The sequence below is a fragment of the Nelumbo lutea genome, chromosome 7 (assembly GCF_056320005.1).
Source record: "Nelumbo lutea isolate HS-2025 chromosome 7, American lotus-T2T, whole genome shotgun sequence".
Taxonomy (NCBI): Eukaryota; Viridiplantae; Streptophyta; class Magnoliopsida; order Proteales; family Nelumbonaceae; genus Nelumbo; species Nelumbo lutea.
The window spans coordinates 52,806,070-52,824,516 of record NC_142690.1 but is presented as its reverse complement, the minus strand read 5'-3'; the positions used below and the strand labels follow the sequence as shown (position 1 = coordinate 52,824,516).

At 37.1% G+C, this 18,447-nt stretch overlaps 1 protein-coding gene and 1 long non-coding RNA gene across 2 annotated transcripts; both read right to left on the bottom strand.

The window, feature by feature from the left end:
* Positions 1 to 3,770: 3,770 nt before the first annotated feature.
* Positions 3,771 to 8,372, bottom strand: LOC148846398 (uncharacterized). The gene is made up of 2 exons (XR_016101903.1): positions 5,609 to 8,372; positions 3,771 to 4,405 (listed from the first exon to the last, which is right to left on the bottom strand). It is a non-coding gene; the product is annotated as an uncharacterized LOC148846398 (long non-coding RNA).
* An 8,004-nt stretch (positions 8,373 to 16,376) lies between these two features.
* On the bottom strand, positions 16,377 to 17,799 carry LOC148846397 (putative zinc transporter 10). The gene is made up of 3 exons (XM_088956126.1): positions 17,140 to 17,799; positions 16,897 to 17,046; positions 16,377 to 16,806 (listed from the first exon to the last, which is right to left on the bottom strand). Exons 1-3 carry the CDS (start codon positions 17,797 to 17,799, stop codon positions 16,501 to 16,503), a joined length of 1,116 nt encoding a protein of 371 aa, XP_088812252.1. The 3' UTR covers positions 16,377 to 16,500.
* Positions 17,800 to 18,447: the final 648 nt, after the last annotated feature.

The window sequence follows — 18,447 nt, the reverse complement described above, 5'->3', positions numbered from 1 at the left end:
TTGAAGAACAACAAATAGTTAGACACTTAAAATAAGTCAAAAGAATCATAACCAAGTATAAGAGCAATACTAGAACAATGATAAGGGAATGACTCAGTTAAGAATTGACTGGTCTCTTGAGTCATTTAAATAGAGAACTGGTTACAAGAGAATAACTATGTATAGAAGATAACAATTACAGAGTTAGAGTTTATCTAGAAAATTATCCGAGGATAAGTTACATGATAATGAGATAAGGTGGTCAGTTATCTAGGATATCTATTAGAGATAACGATCCTAGTTATGAATCTATCATAACTATTGAGATACTCTAACATCCCCCCGCAAACTTAGCGGTTTCTTGGAGACGGTAAGCTTGGCTGTAAGGTCATGAAACCTAATTGATGGCAGAGGTTTGGTAAGAATGTCTGCAATTTGATCATGGTTGGGAATGTGATTGATTAGTAGAAGGCCGACTGTAACTTTTTCCCATATAAAGTGACATTCAATTCTATGTGCTTGGTGCGAGAATGGTGGACACGATTGGAGCAGAGAAACTTGGCACTCAAATTGTTGCACCAGATGACAGGTGGGCGAGGGAGCTTCAATCCAAGCTCCGTTAGTAACATCTGGAGCCAAAGAATTTCAGCAGCAGTGGAGGCAAGACTGTGGTATTCTGATTTTGTGTTGGAGTGACAAACCGTAGACTACTTACGAGAGCTCCATGAAATTAGATTACGGCCCAAGTAAACATAGAAACCCCCTTGGGAGCGATGATCAACAGGGTAACTAGCCCAGTCAGCATCAGAAAAGGCTTCAAGAGCCAATTCTAGAAAAGAACGAAAAGTAATGACATGATCAATTATGGACTTAAGATAACGAAGGATCCTCTTGACTGTACTCCAATGAACATCAGTGGGTGCTTTCATAAACTAGCAAACTTTGTTAATCGAGAAGCTAATGTCTGGCCAAGTAAGGGTAATATATTGTAGTGCCCCTACCACATTGCGATATTCAGTGGCATTTGGAAGAGGAGAACCATGAGTGACATCAAGTCTGGTACATGCCGCCATAGGTGTATGAATTGGTTTAGCCTCATGCATCTTGGTCTTGACAAGAAGATTATGAATATATTTACGTTGGGATAGGTGCACTCCATCTGAACTGCGACGCAATTCCAAACCCAAGAAGTAATGAGCTTCCCCAAGATCTCAAAGAGCAAAAGTGGTAGAGAGCTGAGAGATGAGTTGAGTAGGAGCAAAATTAGAAGATCCAGTGATCAATAAGCCATCCACATATACAAGAAGAAATATGACATTAGTGCCAGTCCTCCGCATGAATAGAGAACTATCTACTCGAGATTCTAGCAAACCAAGATGAACCAAATGATCCCTTAATCGAGTAAATCAGGCCCGTGGGACTTGTTTGAAACCATAAAGGGAACGTTTAAGTCGACATACAAAATGTGGTTGTATTGGATCAATGAAATCCATGGGCTATTTCAAAAAAACTTCTTCACTGAAGTAGCCATGAAGGAAGGCATTGCTCACATCAAGATGTCTAAGATTCCAACCACAGTGAACTGTGAGAGATATTATTAATCAAATAGTGGTTGGTTTAACAACCAGACTAAAGGTCTCAGCAAAGTCAATACCGGCTTGTTGAGTAAACCCTTGAGCCACCAATCGTGCCTTGTATCTTTCAATGGACCCATCCAAATGTCTCTTAATCTTATAAACCCATCAATTTCCCACAATGTTCTTATGAGGAGGTGGAGGTACAAGATCCCAGGTATCATTGTGTAACAGAGCCTTGTACTCATCCTCCATGGCGAGTACCCAACGTGGATCTTTCTTGGCAATAGTGTAGCAAGAGGGTTCAAGATTAAAGTCAACAGAGGCTTCCAAAGCATAGCTAGGGTTTGGTTTGTGAACACCACTCTTGCTCTATGTCATCATGGGATGAGCATTAAGTGGGGTTGCAGTGGAACTAGAGGGTGTATCCGATGAGGTTGATGATGATGGGATCAATTCGGCAGAACTAACACCAGTGGATATAATAGGTGGGATAGAGGAGGTGGTGTCAATGGGTATGGGAGTGGGTTCAAGAGAGGGGCACAGATATGTAACGATAGGAGGACCAACCACAGTGTTAGTAGCTGAGGTGGGAAGTGGAGGTGTGCTGCCAGAAGTGCATGGGAAGGTATGTTCATCAAAAACCACATTACGAGAAATATATAGACGACTAGATGTTAAGTCCAAGAATTTGTACCCTTTGTGATGTAAACTATAACCCAGAAACGAATAACATTTGGGGTGATAGTCTAGCTTAGAGTAGTTATAGGGTCTGAGATAAGAATAGCAAGCACATCCGAAAGTGCACAACATAGTGTAATCAGGATTAGTGCCAAAGAGACACTCTAAAGGAGAGTGCATGTCCAGTATTGGAGAATAGAGCCGATTAATTAAAAAAAAAAACTGCAGTCTCAAAAGCATCATACCAGTAATGTTTGGACATTGAAGTCATAGATAGGAGGGTGAGACCCATTTCAACAATATGGCGGTGGCATCGTTCTATAACCCTATTTTGTTCATGAACTTGAGGACATGAGAGACGTTGAGTGATGCCCGAATTGAAGAGTATAGGGAGAAGTGGTTTGTATTTTGTATCCACATTCTTCTTTAAAACAACAAAGATATAGACAACTTGAGTTTTAGAGGCCATAAGAAAAATCCATATATACTTGTTATAAGCATCAACAAAATCAAATAATAGAAAAAATCATGTCTTGTAAAGACAAGGGCTGGTCCCCAAACATCAGAAAATAAAAGTTCTAATGGATACTTCACAACAAAAGTACTATTAGAAAATGGCAAGGTATGACTCTTGCTCAGTGGATAAGATGGACAAAAAGAGATGTCCTTATTCAAAACTGGAAGCTGAAATGAGGATAAGATGTGGGCAGCTACTCGCTTGCTGGGATGTCCTAGCCGCTGATGCCATACAGAAGCCGATACTTTCTCACCAATGAATGTCGATGGAGCTTTAGTTGTGCAATTTGTCTTCAGTTGATAGAGCCCTCCCTTAATCGACCATTAGAGGAGAATTTTCCTGGTCGCTTTGTCCTTAACAGAGAAGCCAGTAGCATAAAAAATAAATGTTGCATTATTATCCTTACAAAACTGGTTGACAGAGAGTAAGTTCTTAGATGTATTAGGAATTCTGATAATATTATTCAAGACAATGGACCCAGAATTAGTATTCAAAACAGAAGAACCAATATAACATATGTCTAGACCTGTACCATTGCCGACTAGGATATGATCTATTCCATGATACTCATCATGAAAAGAGATTCCCAAGATCTAAAGTCATATGATTGGTTGCTCCAGACTCAGGGTACCAATTATCATCACGAGCTGAATGCGAAGATGAGGCTGTATGAGTTTGCTTGGTATTCTTATTGGCAGCAAGCTCCATATAACGGCAACAAGTAGCTGTTGTATGGCTAGGATACCCACAAATTTGGCAAACTACTATGGCATTCTTAGAATTGGATTTGTTGCGATTATTGTGATTATATGAAGTTTTCTTGGAATTATCAGAACCACCATCATTATTAAATTGTCGAGGCTTATAAGAATATGATTGATTGTGATTGAAGTTTTTCTTCTTATTGGTCAAATTAGCAGAGGGAGAGTCTAATACAGATTGTGAAGAGTGACGCTCTAAGCGCTTTTCAAAAGTAACAGATTTTGAATTTCAGAAAAGGAAAGACTATTTAGTCTATAGTCACAAAGAGCACAAAGGCATCATATTCAGCAGGTAAGCCACCAAGAAGATAATGAATTTGATCAACATCAGTGAGAAAGTGTCCAGAGGTAGCTAATGCATCAGATAAACTTTTAATTTTCTGAACATAATCAGTGACAATGAGAGTACCCTTCTTCAGATAGGCTAATTGTAATTTCAAATCATAGATTCGAGTTTGACTTGTAAAAGAAAAAAGAACATGAAGTCGATCCCATACCGCTTTGGACGTCTTACAACCAATTACTTGAGCCAAAACTGGTTCTACTAATGGAGATAATAACTAGCTTATGATCAACTGGTCTTATATCCATGCTGCATGATCCGGGTTGCTACGACTGGATCCTTGGCTACTTCCATCTTCCAAGAAGAGTAAAGGACAAGGAAAAGATCCGTTCACATAGCCATATAAATGATGCCCTCTAAGAACTGGTGTAGTTTGAGAGTTCCAAAGCAAGAAGTTAATATGGTCCAATTTTACAAAAACTGCATTCATAAAACTGGAAAGGGAAACCACCATAATAGTTCAACCATCTGTTGATGCAGGTTGCATTTGTCTCTGGACGACAGGAGCAGTGGTGCTTGTCTCTGAAGCCATGACGTTTGTCAAATGACTCTGATACCATATAAGAGCAATACTAGAGCAATGAGAAGGGAATGACTCAATCAAGAATTGACTGGTCTCTTGAGTCATTTAAATAGAGAACTGATTACAAGAGGATAACTATGTATAGAAGATAACAATTATAGAAATAGAGTTTATCTAGGAAATTATCAAATGATAAGCTACATGATAATGAGATAAGGTGATCGGTTATCTAGGATAGCTAGCAAAGACAACAATCCTAGTTACGCATCTATCATAACTATTGAGATACTCTAACACCAAGGCAGGGAAAGTTTGGCATCAAAACTAACTCACAAATTCACAATACAATAGTTTAATAAATCAAATTTAAACATGATTAAAACAAAATAAATTAGTTTGAGATACACAAAAACTTGATGAATTAAATATAGAGACTAATAAATTCATCAATGAATGTTAACTACAATTATAAAAGAATGGAAGCTGAAATACAAAGACGAAACCACATTTAAAGTAGAGATTGTGGATGAAACTCCTTCCCAACCAAGACAACTTTTGTCTTCAACAATCAAAACTATACGTCAGCATCCTCGTTTAGGTTGCAGTTGCCAGGGCAGCACACAGTATCTTGATGATGGTAGAGTTGCAAAAATCTAAAGAAGCTAAGAGAGCAGGACCTCATGCTCCTCAACGTTCAAATATAGCTATAGTATGCCCTCTGTCAGAAAGTTTCAATGCATCTCTTCCCTTGGTCTCAATGTCACTAGACTCACTACTACATTTCCTTTCATGCTGGGGATGGTTGAGAGGTGGGATGAGAAAAGGAGGGGATGTCAGACCCAACCCGACAACCTTCAAGCATGAAGACAATGTCAAACATGGAAGGCCAGTCAAGGGGGTCTCAATGTCACTAAACTCAGTACTACATTTTACAGTTATTGTTTCTCTACAAGTTTCCGCTTCAATTTTTGGTTAGAAGAGAACAAGTCAGTGTTGAACACTAGGGGTGGCGGGAAGACTGGAAGTTTGTACTGGAAAGAGTACAAAGAGGCATGCCCCATGGATTGGAGAGGTCACTCTAGTCAATGTATACTTACACTTAGTGTATGCCTTTACCCAGTCAAAGCTATGTGAAATGGTTGGATCTTATAAACTTCTGAAAAGTAATAGCAAAAACAGAAACATGCATAATAGGAGCATACTTCTAAAAAAGATAGCTCATCACATTACCATGAAGGAACTGTTCATAAAGGAACTGTTCTGCTAGTCTTTAAGAATTTCCATAGAAATAAGTGGACGGAATGATCATAAAGGAACTGTTCTGCTAGTCTTTAAGGAACCTGAGCACAAAGATTAAAGTTATATCAAATGCTTTCCCATTGGCTGTTATCTGAAAGCACTCTGTCCTGAACTGCAGATGGAGATCCATCAGCAAGGTCTTAGTCAACAGACAATGGGGGGAGGATCTTCAACTTCTTCGAGTGCAAATGTAAAGTTTCCAAACTCTCTTTGCAGTAAAACTGTTTTATGTATAAGAAAACTTCTCTAAGACATTTATTTCTGAATAATATATTTTTTTGCTGAGGAAAAACAAAGTAATGTTTTCATTAAGTTATGAAAATGCCCTGTATAAGAAGAAACTATAAACAGAGAATATACAAAAAACAAAGCTGCCCCTGGCCCCTACAGCCCTATGATCCCATACTGTGAATCTTTACAAAAAGGTTGATGGACATCTGAGCATGGACAACCGGAAATTAATGCTAATTTGAGGCTTTGAAGAAGTTTAAGAAGCTGAGCTCTTAAAGAATTTCTTTCTTCCACTGGACCTAAGAAACTGAGCAGCAAAAACCATTCATGATTTCCGAAGACACCTCATATCCCCTAGTGTCCTGGTTTGCCTAAAGAGCACTCCAAGAAAATGAATATGATTCTTATGCTGCACAAAGCTTGCCATAGCTAGGGTCCATTTGGGGTTTGATAACGGCTGAAGTTGCTGAGCTGAAAGACTTATTGCTTTGTCTTTTAGTAATATTAATAATAAAATTTTCAAGGGTGTACTGATCTACCCAACTTCAGTTTCAGCCATTGAGGTGCCCAAAACCTCAAAAAACTTATTAACTAAAAGACAAAGAAATATGATTTTTAGTTCAGCATCTTCAGCTATTATCAAATGACTCCTAAGTCAATTATGATCTCCATCTCTTGAGTTTGTTGCTGAAAATTCTTGAACTCCTTTCATCCCATACACTCTAAAGAACAATTACTTTTTTGGTGAGCTGATATTTGGGACTCCTTTAAATTGGTGAGCTGATATTTGGGGTCCGTGCACTATTTTGCCTCCTCTTGCCTAGGTTCTGGTTTTCAGGGTTTGGGATTGTAGCCTACTGATTACCAAAGGAAGCAGAAGCCAAGAGATACAATGTATCTCCCAAACAAATGTAGCTACAATACAAATTAAGGATAACAATGTAAAAAACTAATACAGATTATAGATTACAACCTAGCCCTGCTCACCATTCTAGTTGTTCTTTTAATACCCCTTCTCTTGCCAATGCATATGAACTGGCAACTATTACAGATTATGGCCTTGGACTGTTCAACCTAGATCGGATTAGACTGGTCCAATCCACTATCTTATTGGGCTGTCAACATGTTCTGTCAACAAACTAGATATTGGTTCAACCCAACCCAGTCCAATATAAACCATTACGGATGGACTAATAGATTGTTTACAAACAGGGCTGTCAATGGATTGGATATTGGTCCAATTTGATATGCTCCAGTATGAGTCCATTACAATTGGACCATGTCAATTAGGTCTAGACTAGTCCAATTCAACATTGTCTTATTGGACTGTCCAGCCCGTCCAAATTAGTTTTGATTCGGATAGGGTCCAACCAAACCCGGTCCATTGACACCTCCATTTACAAGGATACAATTATAAATCCCTTCCTATTTACAGCTTGTGCGTTGAATATGCCTCTTCTAGTGTAAAAATGAAAAGAAAATGCAATTAAATGCCAAATTTATGAACAAGAAAAAGGCTTCAACTATGATACCAGAAAAAACCTGAAACCAAATCACCAATCAACCAATGTCATAAAACTGGTATCCAATCAGATGATATCTATCAAAATTCATGGATGGGTTTGATTGGTCAAAGCCCTTCCAGTATCACGTCTTTCCGATAGCATAGATTTTCCCCAAGGAAAAAAAACAAACTTGAGCCATGATGGCACAAGTTTTTGTGCTTGGATCCCATAATTAATCTCAGTTTCAAAATTCTTAGTTTACAATTGTTGTGAAAACCCATAGCAATAACAACCCTTTGCCCATTGTTGGGATCAACTTACTAATTCGATAAACAGAATTTAAAAAACATTCCCTCTATAGTTTTACTTTGAAAAACAAGATGATAGTATGATTTCAAACTTAAACATATTCAAATCATAATGATTAATCACTCAACTACACAAAAAAAGGAGAAAAATTAAATTATTTCAAATGTAGAAGACGAAATCCAAGCTATATTTCTAAAACACAAAATAACAAGTAATCTTTTCAACACAAACTAACACAAAATGTTTCTTTTGGAAACCTGAATGAACAAATCATAGAGGTCAGAGGAGAGGCGGTGCTAGGTTCTAATGGTAGAGGATGGATGAAATACTTGAATGAACAAATCACAGATGTCAGAGGAGAGGCTGTCGCCACTGAAGAAAGTGAGAGGGCGCTGAGAGAAGAGAGAGTGTTGTACTACTCGCTAGAGAACGTGAGAGGCACTGAGAGAAGGAGTGCTGTTGTGGGAGAAAGTAAGAGGGCGAGAGGAAGATCACCGGAGAGAGGGAAATACTACCAGCGAGGCTTTAAGATGGAGCAATTGAGCGCCGGCGAGACTTTGAGATGGGGTGCCAAAGTGCCGAGCCCTACTCTTCGAAAGATTCCAAGCCTTCAACGTTCAAAGTTCAAACTTCAAACGAAAATGAACAGACCAGCGGGTTGTTCGAACTTTTGGCTTTGTCCATTTTCAGTCCATTTTATGAATGGGCAATTCATGCTTGGACCGGTCAGAGTCCAAATCAATTTTAGGACCGTCCACATCCATCCATAACACTTTCGATATGGATGGACTTCAACCCGAAACCGGTCCATTGACACCCCTACTTTGACCCATGTCCTTTTTGGTCTACCCCTACATCTTCTGGCTTCTTCAATTTTCTATAAATCACTTCTTATAGGAAAGAATCAAAGTATCACTATATTGGATATTGTATCAAGCTATTCAGATATGGACACAAATACAAATATGCTTTGGAAACTCATGGATGCAAGCGAAAGAAATTGAAATGCTTGGGCACACTAGGAAATGCATACAAATCACATAAATGTATTAGCAACACTAAATCTAAAGTTGAATTATCTATGAAGAAGGTATAAACACATGATAAATGCACAATTTAATAGGTTATTTAAAGAGAAATATTGCAAGCAACCATACCGGAGCTCTTAAACATGTACACATCATACAATAATTATCACTTATAATTTTTAATTTTTATTAAATTTTTGGAAAATTTTATTTATTTAGTATTTTTACATAAATAATCTCTATGTTTTAAATAATAAATATCCTTTCATTTTTAACATATTATTGTAAAATAAAACACACAAATCATTTAAGTTAGATAAAAAATATTATTTTTATAATTTTCAGTTTTTATTAAGTTTTTAGGGAAAATTAAATCTTAAATTATTTATTTCAGTTTTTATAATTATAATTTTCAATTTTTATTAATTTTGTTGGGAAATTTTATTTATTTAGTATTTTATATGAATAATAATTTTACCTTTTCAAATAATAAATATGTTTTCATTTTCAACATACAATTTATTGTAAAATAAAAGATATAAAACATTTAAGGTAGATAAAATAAATAATTTTTATAACTTTCAATTCTTATTAAATTTTTGGAAAAAATTAAATCTTAAATTATACATTTCATTTTTTATAATTATAATTATAATTTTTTTATTAAAATTCAAAATCAATTAACCCAAAAGAAGTCAATACACATTTTTGGTAAACTAGGCATTGTTGGTGCATATTAGACCATATTATGAGAATAATAAAGGAGAGAGACGATTGTGAAAAATGGTCGAATCAATTATTCGACTTTCATTACTGATATTTATAGAGTACAAGGATAAGTAAGTCCTATGTGATTAGGATATGTTAGATGAAATCCTAATTAGGATAAAGCTTATCTTACTAGGATAAGTTTATCCTTTACAAAGATAATCTATAGAGATAAGGATTATTTACAAGAGGGAGAAGTTCAGTAGGAGAAGTATTTCCAGTACAAGATGAAGTGGGAGTCTACAGGGTGAAGGAGGAGAAGGAGGAGTTCCACGTGCATGCACCATACATGCATGCGCCATTCAAGTTATCGTTTACACCCCACCCCCCTCAAGCACAGCCAGGGGAGACACGGTGAGCTTGTGACGAAGGACCTCAAACTATGGAAGACCAAGGGGCTTCGTGAGAACATCTGCTATCTGATCCTCCGAGGGTATGTATCGTACATCAAGAAGATTAGCTGCAACTTTTTCTCGAATGAAGTGAATATCCAACTTGATATGTTTGGAGCAAGAATGAAGTGCAAGATTATTAGCAAGAAATTTAGCCCCCATGTTGTCACACCATATCAAAGGAGTCGCAGAGAGGGATATACCTAGTTCTTAGAGGAGCATATGAAACCACAAAACCTTAGCAGCTGCTGAGGTTGCTTTTTAAAACTCCAAGAAATTAAGTTAGAACCAAGAAACACACAATAACCACTTTGGAAACGTCGATCCATAAGACAACTACCCCAATCAGCATAAGAGTAAGCAACAAGAGAGAAGGTGCGACACGGTTGAAGAAGCAAGGCATAAGTGATTGTTCCTTTTAGGTATCGAAGAATCCTCTTTGCAGTAGCCCAGTGGACCATAGTAAGAGATTGCATGAACTGACATACCTTATTTATAGCAAAGGCAATTTTTGGACGAGTAATAGTTACATACTAGAGAGCACCAACAATGCTATAGAAGAAAGTTGGATCAATGAGTGGTTCACCCTATGGTTTGGTGAGGCGATTGGAGACAGAGATAGGAGTGGAGAGAGGTTTGGCATCATGAAGTTGTGCTCGATGCAGAAGATCATCAATATAATTGTCTTGAGAGAGATGAAAACCATTGGATGATCTATGAAGTTCAACACAAAGAAAATAATGTGCAAAGCCCAAATCATGAAGAGAAAACTGAGAAGCAAGATGCTGAATGAGGGTGTTAGTGGCAGAGGAAGAAGATCCTATAGTGATGATGTCGTCCACATAAATAAGAATTAAAATGATGTCAGATCCCAAATGAGAGATAAAAAGGGAAGCATCAGCCTAGGATTCAAGAAATCATAGAGAAAGAAGAAAATCACGCAGCCTAGTAAACCATGCACGAGGTTCCTATTTCAAACCATATAGAGATCGATGGAGGCGACAAACATGTGTTGGGAATCTGGGATCAACAAACCCAACTGATTGCTTCATATATATTTCTTTTGAAATGTGGCCATGTAAAAAGGCATTGCTAACATCCAATTGGCGAACATCCCAATTAAAGGAAACGACAATAGATAGTACTATGCGAATGGTAGCCGGTTTGACAATAGGACTGAATGTTTCATCATAATCAAGGCTAACTTCTTGAGAGAAGCCTTTGGCAACAAGGTGTGCTTTGAAACGTTCAACCAAACCATCAAGCTTGAGCTTGATTTTAAAAACCCATTTGCTGCCAATAATATTTTTATCAGGTGTGGCCGGGACAAGAGTCCAAGTTTTATTTTGACGTAAAGCCCTATACTCATCAGTCATTGCAAGAACCCATCGAGGATCCTTGTGAGCTTGAGAATAATAAGTTGGTTTAGATTCAAGAAGAGGACTAGCAAGTAAGGCATACCTCGGATTTGGCTTGAATATACCATGTCGAGCCCGAGTGGTCATCGGATGCAAGGAAGAAGAAGGTGGTAAGGCAGAAGCAGTAGATTCAGTATTGGAAGGTGGGGACACAACATCTTGAGAAGATGATGGAGAAGATGAAACTTCACCTGGCAATGTGGTGTCTGAATCAACAACAAGGGGAGGAGCCCCAATTGGAGGAGGTGGAATCAAGGATGGTGGTGATGCAGTATCCATGGTATGGAGAAACGGAAAGGAATCTTCATTAAAAATAACATCGCAAAAAAGTCCGTCCTGTAGAGTGATGCAAATAAACATATCATTTATAAGAATTAGAATACCCAAGAAATACACATGAAAGGGAGTGAGGTTGTAACTTGTGCTTATTATATGGCCGAACATGTGGAAAGCATCCACACCCAAAAGGATGGAGTTCGAGGTAGTCCGGAAGATGACCAAATAATTTCTCAAATGGAGAGCATGATCCAAGAACCAAAGTAGGAAGCCAATTAATGAGATAGGCTACAATGGAGAAGGACTCGAACCAATATTTAGGAGGGACTCCAGCATGAGTAATAAGAGCAAGACCAGTCTGTGCCTGTGTATATGGACATGATATACGTCGAGAAATACCCACATGATTAAAATAATTTTCAAAAGTCTTGAATTTAGAGCCACCACCACTTTGAAAATATTTAATTTTAGCATCAAATAGTAATTCAACATTACCTTTGAATTTCAGGAACACATTAAAAGCCTCAGATTTGCAAGTGAGAAGAAAAATCCAACTATACCGACTGAAATCATCAACAAAAAGAATATAGTAACGATAGCCAGAAGCAGATGTCACTGGAGAGAGTCTCCATAAGTCACAGTGAATTAATTCCAAAGGAGATTTACTAATGGTATGGTTTCTGGAAAAAGGGAGTACATGACTTTTGGTCATTGAGCAAGTTGAACAAAAATTAAATTTACTACTAGAGATTATTGGTAAATGCTGAGAAGAAATAATTTCTTGAGTCACTCTAAGAGCAGGGTGACCCAGTCGATGGTGCCAAATCGTAGGGCTGGCATAAGTACCTACAAACACAGAGAGGGATGAAGTTGGCATCTTGATTGGGAGACGAAGTTTATACAAACCGTCCTTATTCAGCCCTTGAAGAATTATCATCTCGGTGCGTCAACCCTTCACAAAAAAATCATGAGGATGAAATTCAAAGTAGACATTATTATTAGTAGAAAACTGAGCCATAGATAAGAGATTGAAGGAGATCCGGGGAACATGTAGAATATTATTCATAATCGATGATCTGGAAGATAAAGTAGAAACAATAGAAGAGCCTGAATGAGCAATCTGCAAACCTGAACCGTCACCAATAGAGACTCGATCAGATCCATCATAGTCAGAGTGTATTTGCAGTTTGTTGAGATCTAAAGTGAGGTGATGTGTTGCTCCAGAATCACGAAACTAGATATCTGTATTTTGCTTGTCACATCCGGATGTAGTTGTAAATGTCAAGGGTTGTGGTCATTTAGGATTCTTCAGACTGTCAATATGTGCAAGGAGTTTCCGACAGTACCTAGCAGAATGATTTCGTCCTCCACAAATTTTGCAGTGATTATTTCTATATTTGGAGGGCTTGGTGGATCCATTACCCATTTAAGGTATATCAATTTTATTATATTTCTTGGAATCCTTCCCTTTAGAGGCAAGATTCATAGAAGGGGAGGTAGCCTGTGTAGATGCAGTTACTAAATGAAGTAAATGATTTTCATGAGTGAGAATCATACCTTGTAAACTAGCAAATGATAATTCATCTGTTTAGGTAATGATAGCTGTAGAGAAAGCTTCACAATCTGGACCAAGGCCATCGAGGGCATGATGAATTAGGTGCAAATTTGTCAGAGACTCTCCAATTGCGGCTAGCTTGTCCCTAAATACCTTAAGTTTTTGTAGATAGTTGGTCATGGAGAAATCATTTTTCCATAGTGCTCCGAGTTCATTTCTGAGACCAACAACACTAGCTATTCCTTGAGGAGAATAAAGATTCTCAAGAGATTCCCAAACATTTTTGCTTGTTTTACTTCCCACGACCTGCGCTAGTGTTGTTTCCATCAGAGAAGATAAATGCCAATTGAAGATATAATGATACTGCTTAACCCATTGTGTATAGGGTTCTGTCCTCGAGCGAGATGGACAAGGGGTTGCCCCATCGACATATCCGAGGAGCTCATGGCTCAGAAGGGCATTTTCAACCTAAAAACGCCATACAATATAGTTGGAACCATCCAACTAAACCAAAATCAACTGAGGAATGTGATTCCCCGATGCTCCAGAGTTTATTTGATTGGTCGAACTGGTAGACATGCTAGAAGACATGACGAAAACTTGAAAAAGGTTGTTTATGGCTCTAATACCATATTAGAAAAATAAAGGAGAGAGAGAGAGAGACGATTGTGAATAATGGTTGAATCAGTTATTTGACTTTCATTACTGATATTTATAGAGTACAAGGATAAGTAAGTCCTATCTTATTAGAATAGGTTAGATGAAATCCTAATTAGAATAGGTTAGATGAAATCCTCCTCTACAAGAGGGAGAAATACATTAGGAGAAGTATTTATAGTACAAGATGAAATGGGAGTCTACATGGTGAAGGAGGAGAAGGAGGAGTTCCACGTGCATGCGCCATGCACGTTATCATTTACACATATCCACTGATATGGTGCAATACAACACAATACGAAGGTGTATCGTGCTGATACACACAACTCGTGGGATATGTACTCTATCATGGTGCATCTTGTACCCATAGCCATTGATACAAATACGATACACCTAGTATTGAGAATGTTGTACCAATGCTCCGAACCTTGCTTATAGGTGCTTTGAAAGGTCCTCTTTGTACATGACTAAACCATCTTAGTCTACTTTCTTTCATTTTATCATGTATTGGAGCTACTCATAGGTTCCTTTGAGTGCCTTCATTTCTAACGTATCATTTTGGTTTTTCGATCCACCCATCCATTTCAACATAAATATTTCTGCCACACTCATTTTTTTTAACACGTTTCTTGAGTGCCCAACACTACTTCATATAACATATCTAGTTTTTTCCTTTCAATCTAAGTGGAGTTTTCCTATCACATACGATTCTGAATGCATCTCTCCATTTTGCCTAACTTACTCTAGTTCTATTGGATAAAAGTAGATCAGTGGTTTTTTCCTAAAAATAAGAAAAAGAAAAAAAGAAAGCAATTTATACTTCCTTACGTTATACATAATTTTGATGGTGGAAAGAAACATATGATGGATCTAGGTATGATATGTAAATCCATGATCCATAAAAATTTTAGAATTTTGTCATTTTTTAATAATTTATGGAAATAAAAAATTAAAATTATTTTAGTAATTAAAACAAATCAGTTTCACTTACACATTCCGTCTTAGATTTATCATTTATGGATTTTTTATACATTGTTCTTTTTTATACATCTGTTTGACAGGGCTTCAAATGTGTTTTGGTTTCATATTATAATTATTTTAAAACAACTCTTACCAATTAAACACTCGAAATACTTTTTGCCTCAACTTTATTATTCACATCCAAAGCTCAAAAGCTAGAACATTATCCTAACAGAGCCTTGACATATTAACACTTATAAGCATTTTGAATTCCAATTGAACAATATAATAAATTGTTTTCTAATTAATTATTTATAATTTTTTGTAGTGGACAATTAATTAATGGTCCATGTATGTGTTTAATAATGTACTAATTTATAATTATTTCCTGGTTCTGAGTGTTGTGGGTGTTTATATATAATAATTTATCATCACATTTTGGATATCTTATTGATCGTTTTGATAAATTGAGAGTAGTTGAGACATCAATTAAGGCATTATTGGTAAAGTCACAGTGCAGATCTACTTGTCTCCTATATATATACACATACTTAGTTTAGGCCACACAAGAAAGATTAAAATATAAGTCAACATTATATAATCAAATTTAATATTTATAACCTGCTCTAAAATCAAGTATGAATAAACTATTAAAATGTGTCTTTATATGTGCTTATACCATATATTTCCTAATTATATATTTGTTGGATTAATTATATGAAATTTCTTAATACATCCTACTTAGTCAACTATACCCATTCCTACAATTGCAAATTAAAGCAGGGGATGAGTTGTTTAATTTGGACATGTTGCAAAGGATTTTGCACTGATACAAGTGGACCCCTAATATAGTGCCACATGAAATCCGGGAGAATGAATTCATGGTATGAGTAAAATTATTTGTTTTCAAAAATTAAAGAGAGGGACATTTTGGTTATGTGCGTTTGATTTGATAGAGCAGAATAGAGAAATAGAAAATTGAGGGAAAATTCTTTTGGCTGCTTGGAAACGATGCAAATAAGTGTGAATGTAAATATGTAGAGTGTAAAATGGTTCATATAAATTGTAAAATTGGGTTAGTTTTGCACTGACAAATTTACCTTCTTACCAATGGATGCAAACATGAATTCTAATAAATTAAAGAATATGTTTTTTTTTTATCAAAAGGCCACTTGAATGCAAAGTTACTTCTTTTTTATTGATGTACTTTTACATCTTATTATCAATGTAAATATGCATTAATCTGTCATTTGTCAATGCATAAATGTAATGTTTCCGAATACGGACAAAAATAAACCAGAGTGCAAATTTACCTTAAACCAGAATTTACACTCCATTACATCATTTACAAACGCAGCCAAAGAAGTTTCACAAAATGTGTTAACAACTTCCCCTCGATTGACTCTTTCTCTCTTATTTTCAATCAAACCGAAACAAAGCCCAAATGCCAATTGCAATTATTTTTTCTTTTAAAAGCAATAACTTGATGGAGTACCTATAAATGGCAATATTTTTTTCATCTTTTTTTTTTTCATAAATGGCCTCAAATGGCAATAGTTAATATAATCATTCCCCTTTCTCTACATGTAATTCCCTTCTAAATTACCCAACTTATATATCATGATTAGACATTCCAACGTAATAGATAAGACTGGTTCTGTGTATTTTACATATACACTTTATTACAATATAACTTATCTCCTTAATATGTATCATCTCAAGGCTCAAGCCCATTTGGCCATCAGAGACATGCCACCACAACCCAAGAGTACAGCGATGTAGGACTTGATCTGGAGTTTAATATTATGTTGCAACTTGGGGCCCATGAAATCTGCAGAAAGGAGGTCGACCAGAGCCATATAGATCAAAAGCCCTGCAGATGCAGCATCCAATAGTCCCTCTGTCATCAAAGAGCTTGGGCTATTCTCCTTGTAAGTTGCTGATAATGCAATTCCAAGGACAATCCCAAATGGGGTTGTGACAGAGAAGAAGAAAGCCATTAGAGCTTTCTTTAGAAACTTGTACTCCGCCTGAAATGATCAAGAAATAGCGAAGTAATCATATCCTACTGTAATTAAAACATTAATGGAAGCCATCATGGTGGTTCTAAATCTCTATACCTGGAAGATGCAACCACCCAGTCCCATTCCTTCAAACATTTGATGGAAGCAAAGTGCAGCTACGAGAGGCTTTATTGTACAGGAGTTGTCTGAGGCTCCTAATGAAAGCCCAATCACAACTGAATGAACAATAATACCCAGTTCCAAAACCTGCCAACAAATTAAACCACCATTAATTCTAATTCAATGAGCTCGATCACAAGCAAATTCATGTATATATGTGTTCACAGAAATCAAGCTAACCATGGCAATAACACGATAGCGCAATAGCTGTGAGTCTCCACTGGTAGTGGTATCCATTGGAGCATGACAGTGTCCATGGAAGTGTACACCAGAGCTTATTACAACACCCATCACTCTATCCCTGTTATCCTCCTCATCATCAGCAACTTCTATCTCTGCTGGTCTTACATCCATGCTGCTTCTCCGGCTGTATATGCTAGTAGTGATAGAGTCCACCATTAGAGCTCCCACTGCAGACAACATTGCCACGAAGCCACTAAAGGGGAACTTATGCCATGGGTTCTCAGGCAGACAGGGAGATCTCAACATATCAAAGGAATCAGGCAAAACATGCATGAATCCTGTGGCGAGGATGATACCAGATGCAAATGCCTTAACGATGACAAAAAGGTTTCTGTCAGGTTGCAGAGCAGGGACGGAGCGAGCTAGCAGAGGCAAACAAACCCCAACCATGCTTGTCACAAGGATGGAGACAATGGCTATGATCTTGAGCGGCAAAGCTTTCGACTTGCTGTTGCAGCTCCCTGATTCTGGCCGGCATTCTTCTAAGATCGATTCAGTGCTGTTGTCGGACTGTGAGAGGACTTGGCCGGAGAAAATGGTGAAGAGGATGAGAAAGATGAAGATGATGACTCTAACGGTAGAACAAGTTATTGCCATGGACTGGTGTAGTGTTCTGTACTGTAATTCACCTTATTGATTTGTCTTGAGATGGATGAAGGCTTAATTAATGGAGATTGCTTATTAGATGGGAATGCCTTTTTATAAATAAAGCTTGTTACGTTATATGCTTATAAACAATGAAGATAAATGGTATTGCATGAATATTGTCACACTTCTACACTCATAAAACAATGAAGCCTGTTACGTCAAATGCTTTTGATCACAATTTCTTTATTTTCATTCGTGTTTATCGCTGTCGTCTTATATGCCACGCGGCATTGATGTCTGTTTGACATGTGTTCCACCAAACCAAGGAGGCATAGGTTCAGCCTTGTCGTGTGGAGGGAGTGTGACTGGAGTGAGAAACCACGTGCCTGGCACGTATTCTCGTCAGTTTTAATTTAATTTAATTTTTATCCCGTCCACAATTTGGTTTGATCAAATAAAAATAAATTCATAAAGATTAAATATGTAATGTGTTGCTGCCAAGGATAGGGCCGAGGGTAATAAGGTAAATCTGCTTTCTATGGCTGAGGCCAATGCGTTTAACCTGAGAATAAGAGAGCAAGTCAGAGGCTCTCTGGAGTAGAGACTCCAATAATTAAGTTAGTCAAATGTACAAGAGGGATTAGACGTTGCCCGAAA

Coding starts and splice junctions, on each gene's coding strand:
- LOC148846397 (XM_088956126.1), bottom strand. CDS start 17,799: ATGGCAATAACTTGTTCTACCGTTAGAGTCATCATCTTCATCTTTCTC. Junction 17,047..17,139: donor GCTATCGTGTTATTGCCATG/GTTAGCTTGATT, acceptor ATTTGTTGGCAG/GTTTTGGAACTGGGTATTAT. Junction 16,807..16,896: donor TGGGTGGTTGCATCTTCCAG/GTATAGAGATTT, acceptor TGATCATTTCAG/GCGGAGTACAAGTTTCTAAA.